This window comes from Gymnogyps californianus, chromosome 5 (genome assembly GCF_018139145.2).
Source record: "Gymnogyps californianus isolate 813 chromosome 5, ASM1813914v2, whole genome shotgun sequence".
Taxonomy (NCBI): domain Eukaryota; kingdom Metazoa; phylum Chordata; class Aves; order Accipitriformes; family Cathartidae; genus Gymnogyps; species Gymnogyps californianus.
Window position 1 is genome coordinate 32,974,068 of NC_059475.1, and position 19,999 is coordinate 32,994,066.

Below are 19,999 nucleotides of genomic sequence, written 5' to 3' on the forward strand. Positions count from 1 at the left end.
ATGCCCAGCCTCATGCAGCAAGTCTGCACATTAGATCAGGAGACTTCTCAGGCAGGCTGAGGAGCGTCTGCTAAGAACCACTGCCATGAATGTCAGCCAAGACAAGACAACAGGTCCAGGTGGCACTCGAGTGATCACAGCCCTCCCAGAATGGCCCTTGAACTGACCTGGCCCAATTTCTCATGCAGTTATATGCATGCACACTGAGGGTGGCCTTTGCTTCTGAGAGTGGAGGGTATTTTTGGAAATAGATGATCCTTCTAAGGCCGCACCAACTCTGCACCTCCTTCCCCAAGCCATCTGAGCATCCCTAGCTTTAGCTTCATCCTGCTCTTTGCATGGAAGGCATCGCACTACCACAACGTATTCACTAATGATCTGCTAGATTTCCAGTCCACAAGGCACAAGTAGTTAAAAAAAAATACACAAGAGATTATAGCTTCACTTCAAAAGAAATTTTTTTTAATTTAGAAATGCAGTTATATACATAGAACAATTAAATTAAACTTTGTACAAATATTAAAATACTATCTTCACACCCACTGCAATGTACAGGATACCAGAAAATATATATAAAATAAAGCAAAATAAAACCAATTGAGTGACATCCTGCACAGCATCTATTATGGTTTTGTTTTTAAATCCCACATATATATGGAGTACCATTCTGCAAATAATTCCATAGTGGTGCAATTCAGATAAAAAGAAAACACGTATAGGAAAGAAGAAAAGATTAATGCACAAAGGCAATCAAGCTCCCCTTGCATTTGCATCAGCAACTACCAGCATCAGTCTACCCACCACATCATAGGACATCTGCTTCACAGACAACTTCACTTTCTTTTGGAAGGAAGCAAATTTGAGAATCAGAACTAAAACATTTTCCAGCACAACTCTGTTGCCTCCGTCCTTGCTCACTCGAGGACAGAAGCAAAAGCACAGCTTACGGAAAGCATATGCAGAGCATCAGTAGAACCCGTTCTGGTGGGTACATATAGCTGTACGTCATCTGCAGAGGGTTGAGTTTGGAAGCAGTGCTGAACACAGGGCCCTGAAGAGAAGTGTGGGAAGTGGCGTGCTCTGTCCTGGTGTGGAAGGGCAGGAGGAGGGGATGAAGGATCGGAAAAAGGCTTATTCCCTGTATAAAAACACGCCTTAAAATGAAGTCTGCTCTAGGAAACCTCTCTGCACTTTCAAAGTGTATCATAGAGAATAAATGTTTTCTAATGAAGTTCTGCAAACAAAGGTTTTCACAAAGAGCAAGTTCAATCTGCAGTTCCCTGGTAAGGACTCAAGGGTGAGGCAGGATGTGCAAAATGGATGGGATTTATTGCATTTATATACAGAAACCAGAAAGTGAAATTGATTTAATTAGTTATCTGGATAGAGTAATAAGGCAGACTTTTTTTTTTTTTTAAACAACTGCTATCAGAACAGTAAAACCAGGTTTTGCAAATATGTTCTAAAAAGGTCAGCAAGGAAATCTCAGTGTGTCCAACCAGTTGTATGTCAATATTTCTTTTATACAGCAACCCTGCTGGTGTCTGCTAAATCATCTAAACAAAGCACAAGCTTCCTTACAACCTGGTCATGAATGCATTAGCTCCTTAGCCTGCAGCACACCTCTGTTTTCAGTCACAGCTCTTCCTTACCCCCCTCCTTGTGTTCCTTTTTCTGTGCTGTAAAGGACTTAACCATCCCAGATCATTTCCAATGGCTGAGCCTGTTGCTCTCTTAGCCCCACTCCTCAGTATTGACCCAAGTCATCCACCTCTGGGAGCATCTTAGGATGTTTCCTCCCAAAACACACAGAACAGATTTCTTCCTAACACACCTGACTTCTCCATGTGCTGAAAGGCCAAATAAAGGCTCCAGATGCATTAAACAATTCGCCACACCGGAGCTGAAAGGCTAAGGAGAAACCGCAGGGGAGACGTCCAAGGGGTGAACAAGCAGCATGCTTGCTGAGTAAGCATTCTTCTACACAGCAAGTTTCCTGGTGGTTAAGAAAAAGGATAAAAATGCATTAAGCTCTTCTCCCTCCCAAACTCATGAAGTTTTAACTCAGCAACAACTCCACAGGTTCACATGCTGCAGCACGTCTCTCCTCCGGACTTCATTTTTTACCTCTTCTGCAGTTAATGATGGGGAAATGCAAGCTATTTAAAACCAGAACGCACAAAACCATCTCTCTCACCAATGCTGCCGACCCCCTTCAAGGTGGCAGGAGGCTCTGACACAATCCAAGGTGGCTCATCGTTTGATCTGAGCTTCGTGATGCAGGTCCTGACAGGAGACTGCCCCGCTTCCCCATGGGTTACTGTCAGCTTCACTTTCTGGTTCTCTCAGGCTGGGCCAGTTCTGCAACACTTGGGCTGCAAACACTGCAGTAAGTTGCATTTTATTTTTTTAAAAAACTATGCAACTGAAAGGGAGCAAGGAGGTTTTTCTATTGCACATAATATTCTGAATTTCTGAAATGCCCTTTTTTTTTAACCTATCAGACTCCAAAAATAACAGAAACCTTTAAAAGAAGTGCTATTTTTATTTTTCCAATGCAATTAAATCATTTTAATGTTCTTGAATATCACAGGATCCAGCATGTATGACAGAGCATGAGATGATTATGTCAGGAGTGTCAAATAAGAAAAAATGCCTCCCTTTGAATTGTTTTGCCAGACAGAGGTGGGAAAAAAGGTAAGGAGGCTGTGGCCCCATCAGAAATAAAAAAAAAAAGGAAAAAAAAATAATTTACTGCGTTACATCTTGCAAGGCTGAGCCCCTGTGCTCCCCCATCCACCATGCTGAGACCCAGGCTGCATCTACCTATGGCAACAGCGAAAGAGGACACACTTTTTGCTCAGAGGTAATGAACGCTCCTGAGATAGCACAGAGCTCACGACTGAGGGATCTTTAAGCCTCAGCCCTTGCTCCCATAAATAAAGACAGGACTGTGCAATTTAGTTTTTCCTAAATCTCTGCCCAAAAGACTTCCCAAACCTTCAGCCTCCACAGGATTAAAACAAACATGAATGAGTGGCTGATTATCAAGTGATTGTTAAGTGAGGCCTTGCTCCCCCCTGCTCCTTGAAAAACAATTGTCAAGCAGACATCTCTCAGGTTCCTCCCCACCCATTCTACCTCACTTTATATGAAAATAAACTCTAAAGCTGAGGATGTGGGCAAGAGGAATGTGATGCCCCCAAACTGTTTTCCATGTTCTGGCTTGCACAGGTCCTTGGGCCTGTTCCCACAAGTGGTGCTGCAGGGGACAGGCTCTTCTGCAAGCACTGGAACCATCAGCTGGGGTTACCAGCCAGCACAGCAGAGACTGGCCTGGGAGCTGCTGGTTTACCCTCAGCAAGCCAACAGAAGCTGCCTGTTTATGCCTGATCACAAGATCTATGCTTGCATATTTCCCTCCACCTCCGCATTTCCCCCCCTCCTTAGTAAAGCCATTTCCCACAATTTCTACAAATGAAACAAAAGAAAAGCACTGTCTCTTCTGTGCAGCTTGCTTCCTTCTCTCCCCCACCTAAATTGAATTTTCTCTCCCAAACTGGCAGCTGCTTGCTTTACAATAGCAGAGAGAGGAGGCAGGGCCATACGGTACGTGCTTTCTGCTGGCGGAGCAGGCGTGCATGCAGGGCAAGGTCTGGCCTCGGGATCAGCTTCCAGCTTCGTTGGGTGATTCTCCCACCAAGCCGGTGCTAACACTGAGTTAAAGGACTGTCCCTTGCAGGAAGACAGCATGTACCCCACTTCTACACCTTGATTGCTGAGGGTCGGTTTGAGTAGACAGGACCTTAAATGCATAAAGAGCAACTCCTCCTGCTCCGAGTGGCTTAGGTAGCAGGAAAGAAGTCATGTATTCTTCCCTCCACACTCCCTTACCACTACACTCGCTCGATCCCTCCATCTGCCCTGATAAACCAGTGAATGAGGCCATTTGCTCAAGCTTAGACCGTTTCCAAGGTAGGAGTTAAAAACTAAATACAAACGTTCCCATGCTTATTTTCTAAAATTCCAATAGCAGATGTGTAAACAACATTTGCCCTCTGCAGTGCTTGAAGCTGAGACACTGCAGCCCACTGTAAAACAACGTGGGATTTTCACCATCCAAACTGAACAAAAAATACCCAAACCACCCAAATGGGATTTATCAAATCCTTGTGTTAATGCAAGGTAACACGAGCAATAGGGAAGGAAGTTTAAAACACTGTATTTTTAAATTAATAACATCCCTCTAAAACAAGGATAGGGTAAATAGGATTCTTCCATCCACAGGCACACACTGTCCCAGGTGTCCTGGGATTTAACAGCTAATCAGGAACAGGAGCAGCGGGTACACGGCTGGATACTATGGCCATTCCCCATTTCCGGGAACTGGAGCTAAGCCACAGTGATTTTATATATAAAGGTGGTGTGCCACTTTTACCAAGTGCTGTGACGGTATGTTCCTGGAGCAACAAGGATGAGGATGGTGAGGGTCATAAACCAAAAGCAAAGCAGCAAAGACAGCATCCCTATTTACCTGTATATTACCACATGATGTATAAGGCCATAACATTTTGCTCCCTCAAATAAAAATATAGCAGCTTCTCACAGGGCAAACACTTTCCTGGTTACTTCAATACAGTTATGACAAGGTACATGCATCTAAGAAGCCAACTCTTCTTGTTGAAATCAATCCCACGGAACAGTGTCCAGACCTCCCCGGTGAAGAACCTTGCAACCACCACAATGCTTTTGTGATTGGATCACCTACCCCAGACGAGTGTGGCTTCCTACAAAAAGAGAGTCCTGTTAACAGCAACCAGGATATTCTGACCTGCTGTAGATAACTGGGGGACAGAGGTATACATATTTTTGGATTTTCTTTTCCCTGCTACCAGAACTTGAAACAATCTTCGAAACTTAGGTTCAAGAATAAGCTATGGTGTCCTCTGGTGCCGCTGTCAACGTAGCCAACCTTCCCTCACAGCAACAGGCAACCGCGTTGTATTTAAGAGACTTTATAAATGCTGCTTACCCCCAGCCACAAGGAAGAAGCCCTTCTCTGTGGGGCCACTGAAGCCCATTAGGATAAAACAGCAGACTCTTGCTGTATGAAGCTAGAAGACACTCTAGCCTCTGAGATGGTAGCTACCCAGGATTCAAGTACCAAGGTACCTAGTGTGCCTGGAAAGGTAATCTGGAATTGCACCAATGCCCCTAGGCATTCACTACCTACAGGCATTTTTTCTCTTGACATTTTCAAACACCTGAACCACTTCCAAATTACATCTCAAAAGTGTTACCTCTGCCTGAAGATGTGACCAAAGGAACCTAAGCTTTGGTGCAGAACCACCTTAACTGAAAAAGCTTTGAGACACACAGCTTATTCAGAAGAGCAGGGCCACAAATTTGGTTCCGGTCCTGATGCCTCAGTGAATGGGGCTAACTCATAGTTAACACACGGTTGGCTAACTGAAAGTCACATCCTCCAAGCTTTCTGGACCCTGCTAACCACTGGCCATTCATCCAAGGCTCTTCTACAACCTAACACCAGGAGCTGCTCTGGCACCAGACCAAAGCTGAAAGGGTTGTTTTATTGGTAGTACAGTCCCAGTCCCAGCTTCCAGAAACACAGCATAATCAAGTGGGCTGCACGGGTAGAGAAGGAAGGAGGAGACAAAAGTGATTTTCAGGAATGGACTCCTGCAGAGATGGTTTTTGAGAAGCAGGCAGAGGGCATTCCTACACGTTGGACTTCTCAGCCTTCAGCGCTCTAGCAAGTCTCAATGAACTGTTATTGCACAGCTAAGTTGTCACACAGCCCATCTCATCTGAGGCGCTTCTAGACATCGCAAGCTGCCCCTTAACTGGGATCCCTCCCAAGCCCAGCTTCAGTCCCAGTGAGGCATTTTGTCCTGCCTTATCACAAAGAGGATGCCGGAAGAAGAGCCTATATAACATATATACGTATATATAAACTGTGTCTGCACCCAGTGAGCAAGCGGTTTTAGCCCCTGCAATCTGGACAGCAGAAGGGCTAGAGAGGCTGATAAGCTGCAACAAGCCGGTGTGAGGAGGAGAAAGGCACGAGAAAAGAGCAGCTCTTCAGAGACTGCTGTCAAACATCTGGCTGGGGAAGAGGAGAGGAGAGCTCAAATCCACTCTGTTCCTTGAGCCCCTGATGCTGATGGAATGGGGAAGCCAGCGCTGCACCAAGTCCACTGGTGCATCCAGGAGGCAACCTGGCGACATCCTTTGGATCTTCAGCTGAGGGCATCTCTGCTTGGAGGTATCCAGGGCACAGCTTGCGAGGACGGGGAAGGCTGCACAGAGTGCTTCTGTCCCGAAGGCAGGGGGAGGGGAGGAGGAAGAAATCCAAGAAGGAGAAGGCTAGACAAACACAGCAGGCCTCATGCTTCCTTCAATAAGGGAATATCTGAATGGTGGGGAGAGAAAAAAAGAAAGAGTAGTCAGACTTCTGCAGTTCAATGTACACCAGAAAAACTACTGCTGAAAGCAAGACAGGCTCCCACTCCCATAACGTGATAATGCAGTGGTCTTCCTGTCATCACAACACAGCAGAAGGGACCTCTGGAGGACTCTGCTCCAACCTGCCCCTGTGAGTGGGACCATCGCCAGCTCCAGCCTTGAAAATCTCCAAGGACAGAGACTCCATCACCTCTCTGGGTGCCCATCTGGTCCTGCACTACCCTCCTAGTGCAAAATATTTTCCTAATGCCCAATCTGAATCTGTCAAATTACAGCTTGCGGCCATTGCCCCACATTATATCATCTGGCAGAGAAGAGTTTCGCTCCATAGGCTTTTCAACTCCCTGCAAAGTAATTGTAGTCAACTGTTGGCTTGGCCCTCAGCTGCTTCTTCACCAAATTAAAGAAGCCCAGCTCCCCCAGTCACTCCCCACAAGCACCTGGCTATCTTGGCAGGCCTCCAATAGAGCTTGTCCAGTTTCTCCATCTCTCTCTTGAACTGGGGGTCCCACAACAAGATACAGTATTCCCAGTAAAGCCTCACCAATGTTGTTCAGGGAAGGTAATAACTTCCCTTAAGAATGACAGTTTCCTTTCCCATGACCTCATCAATCTTTTAGTTCCTCAAAATGTCCAAGACACATTTCTTACTGTGACAGGGATGGTTGGAAATAAAAGAATCACACTTGCCCTTATCTAACTTGAAGAAACGCAACCTCCTCCAGTAGCTGCAGCTTCCTCATCTTTGAGCCATCAGCACAAGATTTATGGCCTCCTGCTGCAAGGGGCAATCTGCTACTGTACAACAAGCCCTAGAGGCAATAGATGTTTCCAGGCAGTGATAAAAATGACACAGTGCAGAGGCAACATCCTCTAATTTCTACACTGCAGACATTTCCTGTTAAGCTTCACTTTTGGATTTCTGCTGTTTACGCACTTGAGGTTTAATGCCCGTCTCAGGACATTTTGCCATTTCTGCCCTTTAGTGGAAATCCCCTTTAACTGTTTTTACTGCAAGGGTTCTGAGTGGCATTACTATGGCTGTAGGGCTTGACACCATGGAAAGGAGAAGTTCTGCCCTGACCTATCTACAAGCCAGTTACACTTCTTCCCTAAGACACAGCAATCTCTCCAGAAACAACCTTAAGCTGCAGCTTCACATCAGCTCTGGCATTGTAAAGCCACTCCTTCAGGGCAGAACAGAAGTGAAGAACGAAAGATACACTGACTGTTTAACAGGCTTGCCCCTCTGCCCTGCACAGTAAGTTCAAGCACATCCCTTTTAGGTCTTCTCGCATGCCACGGCTGAGGCACTGTATGCACTGTGGCAGTCAGCTGCTTACTAAGACAGTCTAAAAATGAAGAAGCCCAAACATCACAAAGGGTTTGTATTCCAAGCATACCCTCCCACTCCCACCAACTTGTTTTCCACAAACACAGCTATTTTACTGCATTTGTGCTATGATGCTGGAGGCTGGCATTTCTCTGCAAATCCTCTGCTAGGACAACAAGGTGAGCAGCAGAACCCCAACAGTCTTTCCAGACTGCCCTAGGCTCCCAGTCCAGGAGCACTGCATACTTCAGAAGAAGGTATTAAATACTCCTTGCACATTGAAGTTATGAAACATGCCACGGAGACTGGGACACCTCTTTTCAAAAGGTCCTCTGGTGCCTGACATACACAGGAACATTCCTTGCCATTTTCATCCTAGGTAGTCAACTGCAGAACCTACTCTTGTAAGGGTCTCATTCAGTGCTCCTTGCCCAAGTCACGTACCATCTGTGTATTCCTCGGAGGAAGTGAGTGATAAAAGGCTCTGTATGTCACTGCTTTCTGAATCTTGGACCTCTTTGTGTACAGGTCTACTGCTAGCCATGCCAGCTACCCAGGAAGAGGTAGCAGCCTGATGCACAAGAACAGTTTCAGAACGCTGAGAGCCACTGGCTTCACACAGTCCAGAATGTCCGGGGGCTTCATCTTCTCTTTCAAAGCTGTTGTGAGCCCCTTGGTCCTGCTGCTGCATCTCTCTGGCTCCGTTCTGCCCAGCTCCCTCCGAGAGCACAATCTGCACTCGGGAGTCCGAGGGTGGAATGCAGTTCCCTGTGCTGCCATACACCGCTTCTTCATAGGATGGCAAGGCCACTTGGACACCATCCACCATGATCGAGACCTGATCTCCAGACACACCTTGGTCTCGCCTCAAAAAAAGAAACAAAGCGGGGGTGGGGGGGAAAACAAACAAGTTGAGCATTTCTATTTTTATATATATGTTACCAAGAACTCCAGTAACCTCCCACAGCAGAACTCTAATGCTCACCATTTATTTAGGGGAAAAGACAGAAACATGAATGGTGGTTTAACAAGGTCAAGCAAGCATAGCGTTGCAGCCCTACTGTGAATTGCCATAAACATGAGCAGGGGCTGTAATTCACAGTGCCTGATGTATTTAGCAGCAAGAACTGAAAAGGTTACAACGCTTCCCACCTCACCTGCCTCCATAGATAAATCTGACAAAGATCAGGACTCCGAGCCCTCTGCTGTCACAGCTGGCAGATATAAAAAAAAAAAAAGCTCTGACCACCGCTGATTTCAGCTTGCTACACTACTATATTCTACAACATCCAGCGCTGCCTGTTCTGCCACCTTTGCTGCTGGCGAGAGAACCCCTGGCGAGGTGGGTCAGACAGCTCTTAAATTGGCACAGTGTTAATCACCTAGGCTCATGAGTCAGAGTCCTGAGATTGAATTTTTCTTTTCCAGTGGTTTGGACTTCTTCAGAAAAGTGCAGTGTCATGGTTTAACCCCAGCTGGCAACTAAGCACCACACAGCTGCTCGCTCACTCCCCCCCACCCAGTGGGATGGGGGAGAGAATCAGGAAAAAAAAAAAAAACCCCAAAAAACAAACCTCGTGGGCTGAGATAAAGACAGTTTAATAGGACAGAAAGGAATGAAAAACAATGATAATGATAATAATATGACAATAATAATACTAAAAGAATTAGACTATACAAAGCACGTGATGCACAATGCAATTGCTCACCACTCGCCGACCAATGCCCAGTTAGTTCCTGAGCCGCGATCCCCCCTCCTAGCCAGCTCCCCCCAGTTTATATACTTGGCATGATGTCATATGGTATGGAATAGCTCTTTGGCCAGTTTGGGTCAGCTGTCCTGGCAGTGTACCCTCCCAGCTTCTTGCGCCCCTCCAGCCTTCTTGCTGGCGGGGCATGAGAAGCTGAAAAATCCTTGACTGAGTATAAACACTACTTAGCAACAACTAAAAACATCAGTGTGTTATCAACATTATTTTCCTACTAAATCCAAACCACTGCACTATAGCAGCTACTAGGAAGAAAATTAACACTGTCCTAGCCGAAACCAGGACAGGCAGACTCCAGGGACCCACCTCTCAACCTCCCCACTGCTGGACAGCCACATCTCTGCTCTTATTTAAGGAGTACTAGTAGCTGGTTCGGAAGAGAGTCCACAGTGACTTTGCTGACCTCAGCTAGCAGCAGTGTTACGGCTGGGTCCCTCCTCTCATCCACAAACCCAGGCCAGGAGGGTTCTCCTCCCATAGCAGGGAACGACAGCAGATTTGCATGTGTATTTAATCAGCAGTACTGCTGGAATTCATGTCCATAGGATCTCACAAACAGACTGGGGGAGATACCCAGACACATACTTCGGTAGCTATCCAAGGCTAGAAGAGGCAGGAGATTGATCTATAGCCAGGCTAGTAGGGATCATAACTTTTCACATTCAAAGCCAAGGAAAAAGAGCAAGGAAACCACTCATCAGATGGCATGTTAGAATGGGGGCTGCAGCTGGGTATCGCAGACCACCATTTCAGACTACTGCTGGATCATGGGACAGAGGTGCCACTGAGGTGATTAAAACAGGAGCAGAGAAGCAAGGAGGTAAGTTGCTCCAAAATGAAGGCCTAAACCAAGTACCTTAATGGGTTTTTGCTGCAAAGAAACAGGATGCCTCTGAGCCCCTCCAAACCCCAGCTACACTTACCTGCTGTGATGGAACGACTTCAGCTTTGGCTGCAGCAAAACAAACAGCACAACTAACAGCAGAATCATGGCGACGGAGCTTGCTGTGGAGGCTACTATGGACAGCGTGGGTACTCCAATTGTTGGAGGAGAGTCCTTTTCTACAAAACCAAGAGGAACACAAGATAAAATGATCCACTCCCTTAAATCACTGCCATAGGGAAAGAAAAACATCCACATTGCCTGCTCTCAGGAGTTACACTTGGGTGCACATGTGAGGAGCCCAAGTTTCCCATACAGTCAAGGCACACCAGCTATCTCATAGAGGACAGTTCAGAGCTCAAGCTGACACCTGTGCATCAGCTGTAAAGGGAACCTAAAATAAAACATGCACATACAAGGGTCCTTTAGAAAAACACAGGGCAAACAGAAAAGCAGTGCAAGCAGGCCATGGGAACTGACAGATTGTGGTAAGGGTCATGTTATATACCGATCTGGCTGAGCAAAAGCTAAAAACTGTCCTGATGTTACCAGCAAGGCTAATAATTGTCTAGCACAATAAGCAGGACATTTTAGGCCAAACAATAGGAAAAGTTCCAAACAACAGGTTGTCCTGGCTAATGGAACAGCCTCCCAAAGGAAGGGGTGGAAGTCACCTGGCTAGGTATATTTAAGATGCAGCAAGTATTCAGTTTCTCTCTCACACAAACATATGCCAGGGAACAGAGAGGGAAGGCAGGTGTTGCTTCAGGATGCTGAGTTTTCAGTGTTAGGTACATGTGTCCTGTTCACATTATTCCTTCCTACCCTTCCTCAGCTGTGCCCTGTGTACGGGAACCAATTTAGCTTTTAAAGGTCTCTTGCAAGTCACAAATAAATTGGGAGTGGAGAGCGAATGGCCTGGAGCTGGTATTGCTGAGCACTGCACATCATGCCTAGAATGCTACACTAGTCCTTTCACCTCCCTAGAGCAAATAACTGTCTGTAACGTGTTGCCTCTGTCCCTAATTTATGTCTTTAGTAGAGATCTGAAAAACCTCACCTCCCCGTTGGCAAAAACTATCATGCATTTCACATTTGAGACATTCCCATGTATGCAATTCCTCAATTCCTTTTTGCTACGTTCAACACATTCTTCGGGAGCACAGGTCTCAAACTGCGGGGAGGTACAAGACACACATGCAGGTAGGGACGAGGGGAAGAGCAGCATGCAAACAGAAGAAAAAAGCTGAAGGAGCACTGTTTTTAAGCCTACAGCCTGAAATCTATGCCCAAAACAGGCACGTAAGCTGGAAAGCCCGTCTGCATTTTCTGCATCTTCTCTTGGGGTCAAACCTTTTGGTTTAGTTGTTTTAAACTTGTTTTCCTGAAATTTTTCAAAAGTAGCTTAACCTCTCCCTAGGGTAAAAAACAATGTCTGGTACATTTTTCCCTATCGTAAAATAGGGCTGAGTAACGATTTCCATTTTCAACATTACTCAGGGCACTTTGAGTAAGCTGACAAGGAAGAAGGTAGGTAAATAGGGTGCTCCATTTTCAGCATCAGTACACGATGCTGTAAAACTGCTCACTACCCAGGGTACACTCCAGCACATTCACCATCTCATATTCCAACAAGATGCTCACTAACTCATACCATAAACTGTCAAAAGGCTATGAGGCTGACAGGCTCAGAGCTACAAAAAACATCGGATAACTGCTAGGGATTTCATTTACTCTGTATGAAACAGGTGGGATCCTACCCATTACCAATCATTTTAAGATCTACTGCCTTTCTCTCTACAGTCTCCCACCTCCTCCTCCTTTTAGCCCTGTGAAAGAGACCCACTAGTTAAACCTCAGCTGTCTCTGACCCTGACCAGTTGTTTCAAACCCTGTGCTGTGAAAGCAATGGCTTTTTCACTGGGTCAGACTTTTGAGGCCCCATATTTTTGATAAGGCCACTGATTCTTTAGGATGCTAAAGAAATCTGAGGGATTTCTGCTCATCACAACACAATCCCTTCATCTCTGATGTAGACCAAGTACCACCATGCAGGAATGCCACCCAGGGAACACTACCTGCACAGCTTTGTTCTCCAGCCTTGGTGCGGCAATAGGAAGGGGGACCACTGTGGAAAGGAAGCTTGTGCTGAATTTGAAAAGCCTTTTCAAGATCTAGTTGCTGCCAGGTAAACTCCCAGTTCCCTTCCTTATACATCATAGGAAGGGGCTATTGGAGTGGCTGTGACAGAGGCAGCAATAAGACAGGATTGGGACAGGACAGGATGTTCCAGAGATCACAGGTATGCCGTGAGCTCCAAAAAGAGCTTAAAGAAGGTGCTTTTCTGTTTCCTTCCGATTAAGCTAACACATTTTGCTTTACGGATTATGAGACTTAATTCCAGAGTGTACATCTTGCTGACTAAGGATGACTGAGCAGTGTCGTGGTTTAACCCCAGCCGGCAGCTAAGCACCACGCAGCCGCTCGCTCACTGCCCCCCACCCCTGGGATGGGGGAGAGAATCAGGAAAAAAAAAACTCGTGAGTTGAGATAAAGACAGTTTAATAGGACAGAAAGGAATGAAAAACAATGATAATGATAATAATAATAATATGACAATAGCAATACTAAAAGAATTAAACTATACAAAGCAAGTGGTGCACAATGCAATTGCTCACCACTCGTTGACCGATGCCCAGTTAGTTCCCGAGCCGCGATCCCCCCTCCCAGTTAACTCCCCCCAGTTTATATACTGGGCATGATGTCATATGGTATGGAATAGCTCTTTGGCCAGTTTGGGTCAGCTGTCCTGGCGGTGTCCCCTCCCAGCTTCTTGTGCCCCTCCAGCCTTCTTGCTGGCTGGGCACGAGAAGCTGAAAAATCCTTGACTTAGTATAAACACTACTTAGCAACAACTAAAGACATCAGTGTGTTATCAACATTCTTTTCCTACTAAATCCAAAACACAGCACTATACCAGCTACTAGGAAGAAAATTAACTCTGTCCTAGCCGAAACCAGGACAAGCAGTAAGACTATCAACCTGCCAAACTTGAAGAGGGGAGGGAGTTCTCATTTTATCCAGTATGCATGCTTTTAAAACCAGAAGAGCCGTAGACAAACTAAGAGCTGTATGATGAACATTTTCCTGCAAACTGTTTTTCTTTCCTGCTTTGATGGAGGAATTCCTGTTCAGCTGGGAGAGACCCACAAAACAAAAGCTGTCCACTTCCATTTGGAGAGAAGCAGGAATCATTTGTCAGCAATGTCCTTTCCTGCCAGTACAGTGAAAAGCAGCACCATCAAGCTCTTTGCCACAGGTGGCCAACAGTTACTTAATCTGTTTGCAAGGAAGATCGGCTCTATATACTCACACACACGCACATGTGGACAGACAGGTACACCACTGAGGGAGATGTACTGTCAAACCCATCAGGAGCAAAACCAGACAGCATGGAAAATGCTTCAGTTAGGGCCTCCCCCATTTCTGGGATGAGAGCTGTCAAAATAAGAGGCTCCACATAAGTAACAAGTTGCCTCCTTTGTACTCCTTTCCATGGGTTGTCCCCTTGTGTGAGGCACTCTGAGCCTGCATCTGATGGGCTGTTACAGAAGAGACATTTTTAATAAAGAGCTGTGATTGTCAGCTGCATTTATGAAATTGCTGGAGCAATGAGAGGCAGCTGTATGGACTTCCTCGGCATCACACTGACTCAGTGTTTAAGGATAATCTGAAAAGCCAATGCAAGAGCAATTCTGACTGTCCCACTGTAGTCAGGGAGCACTCACCCGGGCTGAGCCTGCAGCTGACTTCCATGGCTGGGTTCCACTCTCCATTCTTGCAGGTCAAGTATTTATAATCTCCTTTCAGCATGTAGCCTTCGACACACAGATACTCTATGACACTGCCTGAAGTCAGAGGGTTGTTGCAGGGGCTAGGGTGGCATTTATAGCCTCCATTCTCAGGCTGTGGTGGCTGGGGACAATCTGGAAAAAAGAGAAAGCATCATGGAGTATATCTCAGAGGAAGACATCTGTTGCACAATAAATACGGCACATAGGCAGACTTCCACCTACGAACACCCACTAAATTAAGAAACTACCAAAACTGAGAAGAAAGACTGTTACACAACAGCAGAAACACAGCTCAGTTTCACCTCTGATACGTCTTCTGTGATTGCTAAATACGGCTTGTTATCCCAGTAGTACAATCTAGTTGGCAGGCATCAAACTGGTGATATTTTTGAACAGTGACACAACAGAGATTCCACATGAGAGAGGCCCAGAAAATCCTTGGTGCTATCTTTTCCCCACAGCTGTTTCACTAGAGACTGCGGGGAACCTAACAACTAGGCTTTCCTATTAGCCTGATATGGAAAAGGCATGAGACCTCCTACTGAAACGAATGAAGAATGCAAACACCCCACTGTACTATGGGCACAATGTCAAGGTACAGAGCTGCCCCATAAGACACGCTGCAAGCCTGTAAGAGCATATTGATTTTAGCTATTTTACCTATATTAGCTATTTTAGCTATACCACCAACAGCATGAGGAACAGAGCTTTGCTGCAGTAGGACCAAATATTCTAGCCTATTTTTAAAAAGGAATTAGTTATATTACAAAGACATTTCTAAAAAACCCTCTGTTTATCTACGTGAAGTCTGGAGTGCTGAAGGCACTTTACATTTCTCCTTGCATCTCCCCTATCCTGACTAATGGGTATAGACATAGCACATACCAGAATTTTTCTTGCAGAATTTTCAATAGCCATTCAAATAAAAACAACAAACCACAAATGAGGAAACTACACTAAAATCAGGATAGTTGTATTGCTTAGAATTTCCTCTCCTCTGGAAGGTCACAGTGACCCTGCAGAACAGCCCCAACACCCCCCCACCAATGCCATGCATCTGCCTGGATGAAAGAGGGAGAAATCCAGATTTTTCCCTTTAAATCCACATCAGCTTCCCAAACTTCACAAAAGAAAATACATCAAAGATATTTTGGGGCATGGAAAATCAGCCAGCCCACCCACCCTATTCCATCACAGCATGGCGATCCAGGCCTGCCCTTAAACCCTAGAGCACGCATTCCCACGTTCTGCCTCTAAGTGTCCCACTTACTGTGGGACGAACAGCGAGAAACAATTGCGCAAAGTTCAAGTAACTGGATTTTGGGCAAAATTTAAGAAGCAAAAGAAAACTTTACAGATTCTTTCCACTGTGGAAAAATTTGCTACATTGCTGCAGTGCAAGTGACCCTTGAACCTAATCACATGTGTGAATGCATCATAGGTAGTGCCTTGTAAATGCCAGTAAACCCTGAGATGAAGTGCTGAGCAAAGCCAAAAACCCTCTGGTGTGAGTTCTGCCAGCTTTATAACTGCAACTCAATTTACTTCTTGAGAGAAAAGGTTAACAGGGGTCTAAGCAGCAGCTTTTCAAGACGACTTTGTTCTTGAGGAGATTCATTCTTAAATAAGCTTCAGAGAAGCCACTGTCTCATGCTTCATGAGTATTAACTGTTGCCTCTTCTGTGTTACTTTATTTTTCCTTTCTGCAATAATTTCCCATTTTGTAACCAATGTTTTAACTCTTTGCCTTATGAGGCTAAAACTTGCTTTCACTTTAAGCCTGTCCAACACTTAGGGTCAGTTGGGATCAGCTGAAGCAACAGATTCATGGCACATTTCACTTTCAGGCACATAGACAAATGCCCTGCTTCATCTGCAACCCAGGAGAGGGGTTTCTTGCTAAACTGCAAGGACCCATTTGAGCACTAGAAATATTCTCAGCAGTTTAACACGTACCTCTCTAGGCAATGGTAGAGAGCTGTGGGGAAAAGCTACTGTTGCCGCAGCAGCTGCCAGACCTCAGGAGCAGAGAGGACAACTTCCCTACACCTTTTCATGCCACAGGAGGTACCTGGAATTGCTTGAGAGCCACGCACAGCATCTTTTTGCTAAATGACTGCAGTAAACAGAGCTCGTTCCTTCTGTTCTCCCTTCTCCTGAGCTGTACCCACGCGTGACCATTGCGCCAGGAGCCCTTTTGGACCAGGCAGCAGCTCACTGTTTGGTTCCCCTTCTATTGTAAAGTGCCACCTACATTGATGAGGTTTCTGAGTTACGTACAAAAATCAGCCAGCCAACAAGAAACAGGCACTCATTTACATTGCAGTAGTGCTCTCAAAGGCTTGGAAATACCACTGCATCAGTCACCTGCAGAACCCTGACTTGGCCTCCTCGTGCAAGGGCTTCAGGAGGAGGTGCGCAGCTACGCAACTGCAGATTGGTTTCCTCCTCACCTCCACAGGCCACTTGGCACACAAAAGGAGAGAAGCAGCTGATAAGGGTGTTCAGTCAGTTGTCCCTGACTTGTCCTCTTCACACAGGGAAGAGACTGCAGAGTTAGTCACCTCCCCTTTTTTTTTTTTCCCACCTCCTTAGGTCATTTGTTATCACAGCATCCAAGAGCATCACAAGTATTTTAAAATATGTCACCTTCACTGTGACGGAAGAACACTGTTTATGTGCTGGGGAAACAGATAAAAGAGATCTGGATCAGGCAGCCAGAATATCAACACCCTCCACCCTCAACCTGACTGAGCATCTCTGGGCAACCCCAGCTCCCCTGGAAGACCACCTGAACTGTCCCTTGCAAGGCAGCCTCAGGGAACAGAGCACCTCAGAGCCTGCAGCTTTAGAGATAGCTACTAGACAGTGCTGATGGCTTTAAAGATTGCTGGAGGTGGCCCAGGCAAGGGCTGGGTGGGTAAGATGATGGACTGGTGGCGCCTGAAAAAACTGAGGAAGTCAAACACCTCTGCTCCCTGCTGAACCAGCTCCCTTTCCCTGGCATCTCTGACGGAGCTCAGCACCTCTGCAAACCAGGGCCCAGCCCAGCATAACACAGGCACCCAGAAAGTTTGGGACAGACAATGCAGTTTTCCGCTACAGCGACCTGTTCCTAAGTTTTCAGTACCCTCAGCTTTCACATGCTCCATAATGGGTTTCTTCAATTGCCTCCATATGTGTGCTCTAAACTGGGGCTAACAGAAGAAAAGGTAGAGTCTGATTCTGCACAACCCTTTATCTCACCAAACAGCAGCAAAGCTTACACCCTGAGTTTGCAGCACTGGTATACCCATGCCAATACAGAACCAGGCAGAGTGGCCCATTTACCACTTTTGACAGAATAAACCATTGACACACCCAGGGTGAAAGAGCTGGGTGCCAACTGCTGCCAGAATGCGTGTCCAGAGCAGCCTGCTCCTGGCTATGCTTTGTAGCCAGAAGGTGCAGACGGACAGGAATAGCTGCCTACGTGAACTGTTTATCAGCACTCCGGAGCGTGGCTGTGTCGTGAGGGTTTGGTACTGGGTTTGGGAGCAGGGAGCAGCCTTACCAAGCTCTCCTTCCAGCTCATGCTTCCCAAGTGGGCTGCTCGTGTTTAACCCTCAGCAGTGTTTGCATGCTGCTGTGTGGCCCAGCCCCAGGCTACAGCGTTGTTGTTTGCATATTACTTTGGCACACTGATGCTTTTTGAGGCACATGAACTAAACCATGGAGTAGGGTTTTTCAGCATTTCAGCCCCAATTAAAGCTGGGCAGATTTCAAGGGACACAGCAAAACCATGACCCCCAGATTTGCTCCTTCCAAGTCTCAAAGGTGTGTAGCACATAGTGGATACACTGAAGCTTCCCAAAAGGTTACAAAAATTCCTTTAAATTCGTGGGACACTAAGTATACATATCGTAACAATTGAGCCCCTTCCCAGTAGCATCAGCCTAGACTCACAATAGCACAAAGAAACATGCAGGAATTTCATCAACTCCCTCCCTGAAACACGTGTTCCTGGAAGTATCCCAGAGCTTACAAGACATCTTAAAACAAATGTTCACACCAGGCAGGGAAGAGAAAGAGAGCCAAGTAACAGAAGTTATCAACTTCCTAGGGGGTTACAGACATCCTAGGCTTGCAAAGCTATTCCCAGCATCTTGATTCATCAAGCTTTGAGGACACACAGAAAAAGTGGTTTTGAACATTGCAGCACTGTGTGCAAAGGGGGCAGAGCTCTACTCCCAAAGGCCCCGTTTCTAAGAGGTACTGAAGTTTATGACATCTCCTGAGAGAGCTGGTTCTCTGCCAGCATATGCTGCTGGAAAACAGGAAGGAGATAACAACTGACAAGAAGTCCAAACATTTTGAACATCACTGAATTCTGTTCAGAGGTAAAGAAACTGTCATTTCCAGATTGACAGGGAGAAATAAAGTTATGCACTGGCATTTCTACAAATGCCATTCCAAAATACCAGGTATTTAATATATAGACAAATTTTTATACACAAATGAAAAAATACTAAGCCAGTATGCACCTCCACCCAGTTTCCCATCAAATCATCTGTAAGCACCATATTTTTCTGTCTCTAGGTCACATGAGAAAATACTGTTCTCCTTCAAGGAGGGTTAACTGCTCTTATGTTCTTTGCATAGCTGTCACCAACTTGACAACAGGCAGCACAACACTAAGGAACCTCTTTTTTTGTTGCAACCACAGTGACATCGCATTGTACCTTCACTGGCTTCCTTTCCCATGGCTCTGCTAGTAGTAGCGAGCTCTACTTGCTTTCTCTTCTACCAAATTCACAGACAGCCGTGAGGGGTTGGAACATGGCTTCTTTTAGAGACAGTGAGAGATGTCAGTTGGCCAAATTGATTAACCTAATCACCAAAGGATGAAATGGATCTTCCATGTCCTGGCTGAGCTGAAGCTGAGCCGTGGTCCTGAACGCTGACCTGATGCAGAGCTACAAAGCATTTCTAACATAATGTAAAACAGACACAAAACCAAGCCATAGTCACAGATAATACCACAGATGGAAGTATGTGGTATTTTGTGTGCTGACATAAAAGCGAGGGTTTTACGTACTCAGAACATAAACCACAGAAGCACAGCTGAGCCTTGATCTCTGTGAGTGAAATGCACAGATAAGCAGATTTCCAAAGCCCAAGCAGGATGAGCCTGTTGTGGCAAGTATCAAGAACAATACACTCCACTTACACACACAATGTAAGATTAAAACATACGTCAATTTGACTGGATAATTGCCACAGAATTATAAAAGCTCCCCAGTACTGACCTTCTTTGCACAGGCACACCACCGTACAACAGCTGACCAAAAGGCATCTCTCTACAGTCTTGTTTGCTTGGCACTGCGTGTTTCTTTTTTCAACTAGTAAGACTCCCAGATCCTAGCAGGGGTCTTACACCCCTTTTTTCTGCACCAAGCACCTGAACTGTATTTCAGTCACTCATCTCTTTTGCTGGGCAGTCTGACCACACAGAGATGAAAACCAAATCCTCCTTAACTAAATGCACTCTTGTAAGAGAGAGAAAAAAAAAAAAAAAAGAACAAGACAACTACTAATCATCATCTGCTAGAGTGCGTAACTAGGTTTGTAACTGAGGGAGAACAAACCATTGCATTGCTCACCTTACGTGGGTGGACAGATGGGTATAACATTG

The 19,999-nt window shown here is 45.8% G+C and overlaps 1 protein-coding gene across 3 annotated transcripts in view; it reads right to left on the minus strand.

Annotated features, from left to right (window-relative positions):
- Positions 1-440: 440 nt before the first annotated feature.
- SUSD6 (sushi domain containing 6) overlaps positions 441-19,999 on the minus strand; it is an 89,188-nt gene continuing 69,629 nt past the window's right edge. For all 3 annotated transcript variants that reach the window (XM_050896948.1, XM_050896946.1, XM_050896947.1), the window contains 4 exons: positions 14,260-14,457; positions 10,512-10,650; positions 8,264-8,685; positions 441-6,433 (listed from right to left, as the gene is read on the minus strand). In XM_050896948.1, coding sequence (XP_050752905.1) covers positions 6,408-6,433; positions 8,264-8,685; positions 10,512-10,650; positions 14,260-14,457 — 785 coding nt within the window. In that variant the 3' untranslated portion in view covers positions 441-6,407. The remainder of the gene's footprint in view (positions 6,434-8,263; positions 8,686-10,511; positions 10,651-14,259; positions 14,458-19,999) is intronic.